We start from the raw sequence: 12,897 nt of genomic DNA on the forward strand, positions 1-12,897 counted from the left end.
TTCTAAGAGTTTTAAGAATGAATATTTTGGATTTAAATTCCTTATCAGATATATGATTTGAAAATATTTTCACCCAAGCTGTGTGTTGTCTTTTCCCTCTCCTAATGGCATCTGTTGAATCACAAAAGTATTTAATATTGATGAACTCTGATTTATTTATTTTTATATTGTTGCTTATTCTTTTGGTGTCATCTTTCCCTGGCACCCTTGTTGAAAAGGCTATTTTTTCCCTCCATTAAATTGCTTTGTCATCTTTATCAAAAGTCAATTGGTCATGCATGTAAGAGGTTATATCTGGGTCTCAATTTTATTTCATTGATTAGTCTATCTTTATGCCAATATCATACTGCTTGATTACTGCAGCTTTGTGGTAAGTTTTAAAATCAGGAAGTGTGAATCTTCTAACTTCAATCTTCACTTTCAAAATCTTTTTGTCTATTCTGGCTACCTTTATAATTCCACATGAATTTTAGGATCAAAGTGTCAATTTTTGCAAAGAAGCCAGATGAGATTTAATGGGGGTTATATTGAATCTGTCAATCCGTTTTGGGAATATTTCCACCTTGGCAATGTTAAATCTTCTGCTCCATGAACTTGGGATGTCTTTTCATTTATTTAGATCTTTAAATTTCTTTAAATGATACTGTGGTTTTTAGTGAAAAAAAACTTGTACTTTACCTGTTAAGTTTATTCCTAGGTATTTTATTTTTATAAATTAGAAGTCTTTTGTATTTTTAAAGGTTATGTAGATCTGTAATAACACATGAAACTAGAACTTCAATCTGAGATCATTTCACACAGACTAGATTTTCCAAGGATGCTAAATCTACTTACCACTCTGAACAAGAGTAAAGAGCCTTGCATGACCCAAAGGAAATGGTTCAGTATTAGGGCAGAAATATATATTTATATATATGTATACTTATATATTGAGAAGCTTTATTTTGAGTTGCATTATCGAATTAATTGTGCAATACACAGTGGTCATTCATATGTAAATGAATGTGATTCACAAAAAAGTGATTTGCAAAATATGATACCAAATTTTGACATTTTAAATACCCATGCTAATTAAGTACACTTATTAAACCTGTTGATCATATGGAAATTAATAAGTAAACTTTTTAAAAATGCCCAGTTTCATTGGAAATGTTTGCACATATAATCTGCTGTTATATAAATCAGATGAAGAGTTGGGCTTTTGAATACTGTCATGGCAAACTAGTCACTAAAATGATTATTAATACTGGGCTTATTTATAAAGCAAGATGAAAAGAGCTAATTAAGGATGGTATGACTAGATATCAATTATATTTAAGTGTTATATTTAAAATGTCTCCACATGTAATCATATCAATGGAGATATCACTTAATATGTGGGAAAATACGTAATAGAGGTATTAAATTGAGTGAGAATTTTGTAATGAATACTAGAAGTGATTAATTACAGCAGGGCCTTTAATTGGGGAACATTCTTCTGTCCTTTTTCTCAGTAGTTATTATAACCACACAGAAGAAAATTATTCTATAAAAATAATGTCTATGAAAAGAATTTATGAAGCATTACTCTAGGTGGCTTGGTCTGGAAAGATTAAAGATTAAAAAATGTAAGTATACTCACTAAGAAAGTCTTGGTTTTGTGGTTGTTGGTGTATTTGTCTGCAGTAGTAATCTGACAGCAGAAACCAGTGGATGGCTCACATTCTGTGGAGTGTACTGGGTTGGATCCTATAGAATGAATCACTGTTGTGTTAACATTGTCATCACAGAATGGGCCATGGTTTTGTCTCTCCCAGGTCTATCTACATAACTCTCATCCATTTGTTAGACCACATGTTTTAGACAGAAAACAGCCTGATATCAGAAAAACATCAAAGGAGAGGAAGGCACATTTTTTAAATGAATGGTTTATCCTTCTTCTTTTACTCTATGAAAGATGGTGTAATTTGTTAATATAGCAAAATAAAAGGGGTGGGTGATCTTCATTTATGTTTTGTAGCATAGTTGTGAAAGTTAGGCAGTTTAATGTACCCTCAAGTAGCATTGCTCTTAATTTAGCATCATATGTAAAATACATCTTTCAAATATTAATGTATTTACAAGACCCTGATTCAAGTGTTTTATTTGTCCTTCCTTGAGGTGGATTTTGGTTGGTTCCCAGACTTCAACTATTGCATCAAAACACAATATAGTTATACATAAATAGATTTCTTGATGAAAATGAAGTTATGTCATATTGAACATGTTAACTAAGACATACATAAAGTTATCTCCAGTATGTCAAGGAATGTCATAAGATTGCTTTAATATATTATTTTTTAATTATTATCTTTATTTTATCGATTTAAATGTTGTATTGGTTTCAGCTGTTCAGCAAAGTGAATCAGCTATACATATACATATTTCCATTCTTTTTTTAGCATATGAGTTATTACAGATCTTTATTTAAAGAAAATTTACAACTATTTAAAAAATTGTGGCATTTATCATTATCTTATGGCTATTCTCTATTTAGGAAAAACAGTTTTCTATTAGTTCAGTACAAAGAAAACTGATCAAAAATGTAATATTTAGTTTATAATGATGAACATTTATGCTTTTAATGAGACCTAGCTGACATAGGTATATTTTCTTGTTAATAAGTCTTGTTTATTTTTTCATCTTTTTAGGACCACACTCACAGCATATGGAGGTTTCCAGGATAGGGATCCAATCAGAGCTGTAGCCGCCAGCCTACACCCGAGCCACAGCAACATGGGATCCAAGCTGCACCTGTGACCTGCACCATGGCTCACAGCAACGCTGGATCCTTAAGCCACTGAGCGAGGCCAGGGATCGAACCCACATCCTCATAGATGCTATTTGGTTTCCTTAACTGCTGAGCCATGATGGGGACTCCTTTTTGTTAATAAGTCTTATTTCCTTCTGTAAAACTAAGTGTGTTGAGAATTAAAGAATTAGGCTTGTGGTTAGAGAAGTAGACCTTTAAGATCTTTACCAAACTTTGATGCTTCTTAGGATTTTTTTTTTTTTGTTAACAGTAAAAAAAATCCATAGAAGCCCCAAACAAAATGCAATTTTAACTTTACAATAATTAGCTTTGAAACGTAACCTTCACAAAAAGTATTTTATTATCTTATAAGAGTCCATTAGGGTATAAAATTAATACTTTAGCCACTCAGTGGAGCATTTCATTTTTCTCAATATTTTTGAGAGAAGCCACTTCCAATTTAACTTTTTTCCCTTGCCTAATGGAATGCTAAACATAAATAAAACAACTTTTCTGAATCATTACAACCGAATAGAAAATTAACAGGGTTATGATTGATTGTTTCCCTCTGTGGTGAACAGGCAAGGTAGAGCTAATAGTTTTGCATGCCCTTAAGATACATGAAGTGCCATCTTCTACTTTCTCAAGGGAGGATGTTTGAAATTAAAAATGCATGAATTCTGTACTCCACCTTGGGGAGATCTGACAGCCCTGGCAAGTGTTGAACCTAGGAACTATGATTCTCTGCCCTTTGCTATTCACTCTACATTCAAGAAAGGAAACCATCCTTAAGAAATAGATCTATTTAGGAGAACAATCTTAAGTCATAGCGTTCCCAAAGGGAGGCAGCCTTAAGAGTGATGATAGAATATTCTGACCCTCAACACTTTGAGGCATTTCACAGTAGATTCTCAATAGTTGACTATACTGGCGGTGGTCACAGAATGGGCGGGTAAGCTTAACTTGAGCTGCGTTAGTTTTCTATTGCTGTGTAATAAATAACTCCATATTTAGGAGCTTAAGACAACAAAACATATTATCTCACAAGTTTTCTGTACATTGGAAATTTAGAAGCAGCTTTTCCAGGCTGTTATCGCTCAAGGTCTCCTATGAGGTTGAGTCAAGGTGTTAGCTGGGGCTGCACACGTCTGAAGGCTTGACTGGGGCCAGGTGATTTTCTTTCTAGGTATCCATCACATGCATAGCAAGTGGGTGCTGGTCGTTGGCAAGATGCTTCTGTTCCATTCCATAGGGATGCTTGAGAGCTCTCAAGACAGTCTGGTTTTTTCTCTGGAATGAACGATCCACGAGAAAGCAAGGCAGAAGCCAAAATGTCATTTATGACCTAGCCTCCCACATGCAGCTATTTCTGGAAATTATTGTTGTTCATGCAATCAGCTCTTTTTAAAGTGGGAGAGGACTCCATAAGCACATGAATTCCAGGAGGTTAAATTTTTGAGGAGCCATCTTGGACCCAGACTACCATGGGAGATGGTCAGTTTTCTTTGGGTTTTAATAGAGCTGGTCTTGGGAAAATAATTTGTTTTTCATTTTGTTTTGTTTTTATTAAACATACCTGGAATTCTCATCATGGCTCAGTGGTTAACAAATCCGACTAGGAACCATGAGGTTTTGGGTTTGATCCCTGGCCTTTTTTAGTGGGTTAAGAATCTGGTGTTGCCATGAGCTGTGGTGTAGGTTGCAGACATGGCTTGGATCCCGTGTTGCTGTGACTCTGGCGTAGGCTGGCAGCTACAACTCCAATTAGACCCCTAGCCTATGAACCTCCATGTGCCGTGGGAGTGGCCCTAGAAAAAGGCAAAAAAAAAAAAAAGGCATACACCAAAAAATTCTTTTCTCTCTCATCTCTGTGCCTCTTTGTGTAATCTTTTTATTTCCAAAACCATTTTTATTTCCAACTTTCAAGTGGGTCCCTTCTTCAGCAGCGCCTTTCCTGTCCTTCCTTCCTCAAAAATTCAACAAATATTTGAGGGTGAATTGTGTGTCAGTAACTTTTACTCATATCAGTGAAAAAAATCCCCCCCATAGAGCTTACTTTTTATACAGCAGCTGCATTTCATAGTAAGTTGTCACCTGTTCTCTGTAATTTCTAGTTTTGTCCTATTAGCATTCTGTGGGATCTGATGTTATTTCCAGGTAGATGGTGTCAGAATTGATTTGATGTATAAATCACACAGCTGGTATCCAAGAATTTCTTGGTAGAGTGCAAAACCCCCTCTTCTCCTGCCCCTCACATTGGAATTGGGTCCAAAACGTTTTACAAACAAATTTAAGGAAAGAGGTCAATGATTAGCAAAATTCCCCTAAAATAATATTTTTATTTTAATAGAGGTATTCTATGATCTAATTCAAAAGGGTAAGATGGACCTTTAAGGCCCTGAAACAGACACAGAACACAGCAGGAGGACTTGTTCATTTGCACCAATTTCTCTGCTTTCAGCTTACATTTGTTCAATGGAAAACATCACCATTAAGCTATCTCACAATGTGGAAATGCAAGACTAGGGGGAAAATAATGTATTTCAAGCTTAAAAAGAGGCAGAAACAATGAAGTTATCACCATGAACGTACGAGGAGTATGTTCAGAGAACGTACGTCAGAGAATGAAGTAGCTCGTTTGGCCATTTCTTTTCAAAATTAACCCAGTGAGATTTGAATTTATCCACATATGGTGGCTCATCATTTACACGTATGATTATATCCTAGCTGGTGTTTCAGGAACTCTGGCATTTATACCTGAACGTAATTCTAACGCATTTTTGCTTGGGACTTTTTTTTAGTGTTAAAACCACTTAAGCCAATAAATCTTTCTCCATATGTCAGACTGGTCAACATTTAGGAGGTAAACTAATGACACTCATCAGGTTGATGATGTGAATGATTTATTGGGCCCAATCATTTAAGACTTTCATGAAGTCAATATCAGGCAAAGAAACTCTGGGCTCTTATTATGGTAAACTGTGTTTGTACTGTCAGCATTCAGTGATTTATTACAAACCTGTGGCTAGGATTAGGATATTATAAATGGGGGAAAAATGGAAGGCTCATTAATATTTTATACCCACAGGTGGAAGACATGCAGTGGGCGAATAGAGAGCACACTCACCCGGCGTCCGTTTGCAGCCTGCCCTGTAAGCCTGGGGAGAGGAAGAAAACGGTGAAAGGGGTCCCTTGCTGCTGGCACTGCGAGCGCTGCGAGGGTTACAACTACCAAGTGGATGAGCTCTCCTGTGAACTCTGCCCTTTAGATCAGAGACCGAACATCAACCGCACAGGCTGCCAGCTGATCCCCATCATCAAACTCGAGTGGCATTCTCCCTGGGCTGTGGTACCCGTGTTCGTTGCCATCCTGGGAATCATCGCCACGACCTTTGTGATTGTGACTTTTGTCCGCTATAACGACACACCTATTGTGAGGGCTTCGGGACGTGAACTTAGTTACGTGCTTCTCACGGGGATTTTTCTCTGCTACTCCATCACCTTTTTAATGATTGCAGCACCGGACACAATCATCTGCTCCTTCCGACGGATCTTCCTGGGACTTGGCATGTGTTTCAGCTATGCAGCCCTTCTTACCAAAACAAACCGAATTCACCGAATATTTGAGCAGGGGAAGAAATCGGTCACAGCACCCAAGTTTATCAGTCCAGCATCCCAGCTGGTGATCACCTTCAGTCTCATCTCCATCCAGCTCCTGGGAGTGTGTGTCTGGTTTGTTGTGGACCCCCCGCACATCATTATTGACTATGGGGAACAGCGGACTCTAGACCCCGAGAACGCCAGGGGCGTGCTCAAGTGTGACATTTCCGATCTCTCGCTCATTTGTTCACTGGGGTACAGTATCCTCTTGATGGTCACTTGTACTGTTTATGCCATTAAAACAAGAGGAGTTCCAGAGACTTTCAACGAAGCCAAACCTATTGGATTTACCATGTACACCACCTGCATCATTTGGTTAGCTTTCATTCCCATCTTTTTTGGTACAGCTCAGTCAGCAGAAAAGGTAAGTGGCAAGAAATGCATTTTACCAACACTTTTCCTGGATTTCACTTCTTCCTTTAGGATACTTTCCCTTCTTTCTTTTTAGTTCACTTATAGTCTCTCAAGAAGCTTCAGTGTAAGATGTGTATGAATATATGTATATATATATATATATATATATACATATATATATATATGTATATATGTAAAGATCACTCTGCTTTGAATATGTGTTGACTAAGGCTGGTTTTCAATGAAAACCACTTTAATGTGTCCTCCTTAGCAAGGCTGAAGATTGACAGAGCTCACATCTCTTTCTCGATCCCTTCCCAGCTCTTTTATTGACTAACATAACTCTTCTTTTCCAAGCATTAAAAAAGGCAGGGAGAAAGGCCAGACATGACTCACAGGGATGCGCTATCTCAGAGATATCTCAGCGCATGACAAATGGTTCCTTCCCTGGTTCTAAATGACTCTGGACAAAAGCTATTCCATAATAATTAGGAAGGTTTTAGTCACAGAAGCAGCGTTTATAGTAAAATGGCAACAGCAAAAAGAATCTAAATGTCTTAGTTCCATCTGAACGGTTTTACTATTTCTCTTCAGTCCCCGTTCTTATTTTTTTTCCCATATGTAGAGAACAATGAAGGGAGACAGCTATGGGCAATTATATAAAGCAGTTTATAATTTATTAGAAGTTGAAGATCAATTGAATTTGCTGAAATAATTTTCCTTTAATCTTCCATTTAAATCTTTAATCTTCCATTAACTTTGCCACATAAAACTCTGCAAGTAAAGAACATCTGTATGTGAAAGGAAGTATGTGCTGAACTGATGTATGGAGTTCAATGTATAAAAAGCAGAGAACTAACATTAATCATGAATTCCAAGGTTTGGGTGGTGTGGTGGAGACGGCCAGCTTGTAAAACAAAGGCAAATGCCACCATTCTGAAGGGACAGCCCTTCAGCCCCAACATACTTATGCGAAAGTTCCCTTCTCAGTGTGAAGACTTAAAGATTGTTCCTTCCTCTGTCATCAAAAGGCCTGAGCAAGTCAAACATCCTGGGGGCAATTATCTTCCCTAGGCTCTAACATTCCAAGTCCTGCATGACTCTTAAAATTCCAGCTAACTCAGAGGAAAGAATACTCGACAAGGGCACAGAGAGCTCATTTGTATGAGCTTTCATCCCTTCCAAGATCAATGTGGCCTTCAACTTTGAAAGACAAAAAGTGTACTTCAGCAAACCTGATTCAGAGTAAACTTGCCATGGTTTCCAGCGCTGTGACCTTTCTTGACTTGTATAGCCTGACGGAAATCCATGAGTATTTTATATAGGACCATGCTCATGGCAGGAAAGTAAAATAAGATAGTTTGGGGCTCTCAACCTAATAATTAGATAACATTCTCTTTTGACATATGCAGAGGGGAGTTTATGAAGATTAAACTTATCAGTTTAACTTAGGAAAGAATGTTTCTCTCAAATTCTATTGGCTCTATTTTGACATGGTTAATTGGACCAGTCAGGGAAAAATAATGTTTTTCAGAGTCTGGAAATGTCCACATTACTTGAATTATTAATAACATCAACTTAAATGGTACTTGCACTTGTGTTTGAACCTGGAATTAACTCTTCAATATATTGTTTTTATCTAGAGAGAGCCATGGGTAGTTTATTTTGCTTTCTTGTGGACAAGAAATATTTAACCAAACAAAATCTCCTGAACTCTGATATCTAACTCCCTTTTCTTTTTCTTTCTCTTCCTTTACATTTTATAAATGATGGCCTACTCTTACTTTTTATATTATGACTTCCAAGGGCCTGGGGGAGCAAATATAAGTGCTAATAAGATATTATTTCTATTTAGAGAAGTCTTTTAGTGACTCAATTATAGAATAAACTTTTAGAATATATAAAATCATGATTCTCCATCAAGCTATAAGATGCCACTATAGTAATTCAAGTGTGCATCATCCTAAGGCTCCTTTTTAAGGAAATGAGAAAAAAAATGGCCATTGTCTCTCAGAACAAGAACTCTGCAGGATTTCAGTTGCCCCCTGAAGAGCAGTGATGGAGAGAGTAAGAGTTTTCAGAGTGAAATGGATCCATGAATATGCCAGGGAGTGGAGGCTGCCCAGTGCTGCTGGGCCTGTGGGAGTTGTACATCCTTCCAAAAACCTGGAGTTTCTGTACATATTTGTGGATGTGAATTTATCAATGCCTGCAGAGACAGGACTGAATGCTAGCCAGAATTCTTTTCTCCTTTTTAGCTTTGTGGAATCAAAGCAGGTCAAAGAGGCACATGGTAAGATAAATTTATAAAATATATTAATAGACATAAAAAGAATGAAATAATGTCATTTGAAGCTACATGGATGAACCTAGATATTATCATATTATAGTAAGTCAGACAGAGGAAGTCAACTATCATATAATACTACATATGTGAAATCTAGAACACTGGTATAAATGGACTTACCTACAAAGCAGAAATAGACTCACAACATAGAAAAACAATGTATGGTTACCAGAGAAATTAATTTGGGGGGGATAAATTAGGAGTTTGGAGTTAGCAGATACGCATTGCAATATGTAAAATAGATAATCGACAAAGACCTACTTTATAGCACAGGGAACTCTCTTCAACATCTTGTAATAACCTATAAAAGAAAAGAATCTGAAAAAGAATACATACAACTGAAACACTTTGCTGTACACCTAAAGCTAACACAACACTGTAAATTAACTATACTTCAATTTTAAACAATGATTAAAAAAATACGCTTATGTGTCATCCTAACAATTCACATTACAATTTGTTTCCCGTTGGAGTTCTCTGGTGGTGGCGCAGTGAGTTGTCATTATAGCAGCTCAGGTTGCTTCTGTGGTGTGGGTATGATCCCTGACCCAGGAATTTCCATTTGCCATGGGCACAGTCAAAAAAAAAAAAAAAGAAGAAAGAAAAAAAGAAAAATTGCTTCCTGCTGTTCTATGTCAAAATTATTACTCTTTAATCTTTATTCAAAATAATACACAAAATTTTGAGACTGTTCATTTTTTCACATTGCTAAAATTATTGACACAGAAATTAAAAGTGAGAAAAACATTTCTATCTCTAAAGGAAGCCTTTTCCTAGGTTTCATTGACTTTGGAGGACCAAAGAGCTGGTCAGGCCTCCAGTGTCATTTATAATGCTCAGCCAGTTAACCCCACGTTATCAGCTTGAAGTGTTTGCAATAGTCAGGCGGCACACATACCCATTAATTCAGCAGATCCTTATTGAGCACTGTGGCCAGAATCGTGCCAATTATTGAGCCATGTCAGTCTGCTTCCTGAGCCTTCCTTGTACAAAGGCTCAGCCTGGCTCCCAGCCCATGCTGCCTGACGCCTGCCTGCACCAGCAAGTGCCAGGCTCAAGGGCAGAGGGAGATAGTGAAGAGCAAGATGCAAGATGAGAAAGCAAGCAAAAGAACTATGTGTCTGATAACTATACATCAGTGACAAAGAATTTACAACATGGAAGATAGGGGCAGAGCAAAATTTCTTCCAGTGTGCATTTAATTATATTTCATAGAATGATGTCTACAGAAGAAAACCTATCTAGCCACACCAGGTCTCTTTGAAATTACAAGAGAAGTAGGAATATAAAGTAAAATTAGTTGAATAATTTAGACAGATGTTTTAGAAAACCTCTGAGTAAAATCAAGTTATAAAGGGAAATTTGTAGCATTCCTGAGGACAGACAGCTCTCTAAAGTACACCTTCATTCAATGATAAAATGCCATTTAATTTCACACATTCTTTTTTTTCAGATTTTGAAATCAAAATGATCTATTTTTTTCAATAGATTTTAATGACATCATTTGTTAGTTTTGCACCTATGGCTGCATTCAACTAAATCATAACATAAGTGAATTTTTTCTATTCTTAAAGAAAGAGTGGTGTGAGGGAAGGGCAGATGCACCAAGGCATGGATCAGGACCAACACAGACTTGTATAATTGGGTTGAAAAGACAAAATTTTTAAATATAATTAATAGTCAGGAAAAGAATCCTTAGGGATAGTTAGGGGCTGTTAGGATGGCAGAAAACTCTTCAATACAAATTTTACTAACTCTAATTGGGTTCATAAAACCTAGATAATCAGACCAAGGTTATGACACTGCCAAGCTCCAAGGAGCACAGTGCTTCAACCAGAGCATAGTATGGAACCAAAACAAAACACCCTTAAAACAGAAAAGAAAATAAAGCTCCAAAATGTTAAAAACCCCTTATGTCCCAAAATCCCTGGCCTTGCTCAGTGAGTTAAGTGTCCAGCATTGCTGTGAGCTGTGGTGTAGGTCACAGACCACTTGGATCATGCCTTTTTTCCCTCTCCTTCCAGATGAACAGTGCAGCCTCTACGTAGTAGCTTAAGTCAGGAACCTGGAGTTATCTTAGTCCCTTCCCTCTATTCAGCCTCACCCCTTTATTTCCTTCTGTCATCTTCAAATGTCATCCTTTATCTGTCTCATGTGTATGTCTGTCTCATGTATCTGGATGAATATCTCTTGTGACATAGAGCCTCTCTCTCTTTGTGGCCACACCCGCAGCAGGTGGAAGTTCCCCAAGCCAGGGACCGAACCCACACTGCAGCTGTGACCTGGCCATAGCTGAAGCAACACCAGGTTCTTACCTCACTGCACCACAGGAGAATTTTGTTATATAGCACATTCTCAATAAACACCTGTGGAATGAGTGAGTGGTGTGTCTTGCATAATGATGATATAATATAATAATATAAATGCCTATTTATGATTTAAGTTAGACTGGCATAATGGGACCTTATGTATTCACCTTACTGTGATTCCCATTACAACTTTTTTTCCTGAAAAATAATGTTTCTTATTTAAATGGTATGTTTCTTTTCAAAATTTTGTCAGTATCACTTATTCTGATATAGGGCTGCTAAATATTTAAGGAGAAATGCGAAAAGTAATTCCTACCGTTGTTCTTAGTTCTGTCTAAAGTACACATGTCAAAGGCGAATTGATGCTATTCCCCAGATGCCTTTTCCATGTCATCCCTCCCTCATTCCTTTATTCTCTCCATTGATTATAAGGCAGAAGAGCCATAGGGGTGCAGAGGTGGGTGAGTGGAGTGAGAAAGATCATGGGGAGTTCTAGTTGTGGCACAGCAGAAATGAATCCAACTAGTATCCATGAGGATGCAGGTTCAACCCCTGGCCTTGCTCAGTGAGTTAAGTGTCCAGCATTGCTGTGAGTTGTGGTGTAGGTCACAGACCACTTGGATCATGCGTTGCTGTGGCTGTGGTGTACGCGGGCAGCTGCAGCTCCAATTCAGTGGCTAGCTTGGGTAGCCACAGATTTGGCCCTAAAAAGCTAAAAAAAAAAAAAAAAGAGAGAGAGAGAGAGAGAGAGAGCATGAGCTGTTGAGCAGGAAGACATGGATTCAAGTCCTTGTTCTGTTAAACCAGCTGAGAAAATGCAGTTCAGTGGCTAAATTTGTGCAGAGAACAGTACATTCTCCAGAGAATGCAAACTCAGCTATAGAGCGATATAAAGCACTCGCCTGTACCCAGCCCTCTTCACAAACTGAAGCAGATGTGAGTTCATACTATTTAGGAAAGGGCAGGAGGATGATTGACTTTTTAAAATCCTCTTGTCTCATTATGGTGGGTTTTTGTATTAATAGACACCTCATGGTAGTTTTGCTAAGAGCTACACATTGTGAGTCACAGGACGTGTTTAGCACGTAATAAACAATCAATAGATGTTGGCTGTTATGACTATTAGGTTATATTTCATGAGTGCGGGGATCTTATTTTATTTTGCTCACCATCATATCCTTCCATCTAGCATAAAACCAGACCCAGAATGGGTTCTTCACAAATATTTGTTTAATGACTGAATACATTTAAAATTCAGAAGATTGCCTCAATTTCTCCAGCCATTTGGACTATATCTGTGGAGCATCCCAACCAGAAGTATTTTCCCAAACACAGGGGCTTGCCCGAGGGTGTAGACCATAACAGCTTCCAGAGGTTAAAGGAGAGAAGAATCTGCAGGGCTCAGAGAAAGAGAAGAGCGACCTGTTCCTGAGGCAATATGGAACAGCCTTCGTGTA

General features: G+C 37.7%; 1 protein-coding gene across 4 annotated transcripts in view; it reads left to right on the forward strand.

Moving 5' to 3' along the window:
* The window catches only part of GRM8 (glutamate metabotropic receptor 8), a 795,220-nt gene that overhangs the window by 680,277 nt on the left and 102,046 nt on the right, over window positions 1-12,897 (forward strand). For all 4 annotated transcript variants that reach the window (XM_021079053.2, XM_005673194.4, XM_085005941.1 and 1 more), the window contains one exon: window positions 5,859-6,794. In XM_021079053.2, coding sequence (XP_020934712.2) covers window positions 5,859-6,794 — 936 coding nt within the window. The remainder of the gene's footprint in view (window positions 1-5,858; window positions 6,795-12,897) is intronic.

This window comes from Sus scrofa, chromosome 18 (assembly GCF_054392235.1).
Source record: "Sus scrofa isolate SSC_HxYL_T2T_F1_AM1 chromosome 18, Sscrofa_HxYL_maternal_Yorkshire_Landrace_v2.0, whole genome shotgun sequence".
NCBI lineage: Eukaryota > Metazoa > Chordata > Mammalia > Artiodactyla > Suidae > Sus > Sus scrofa.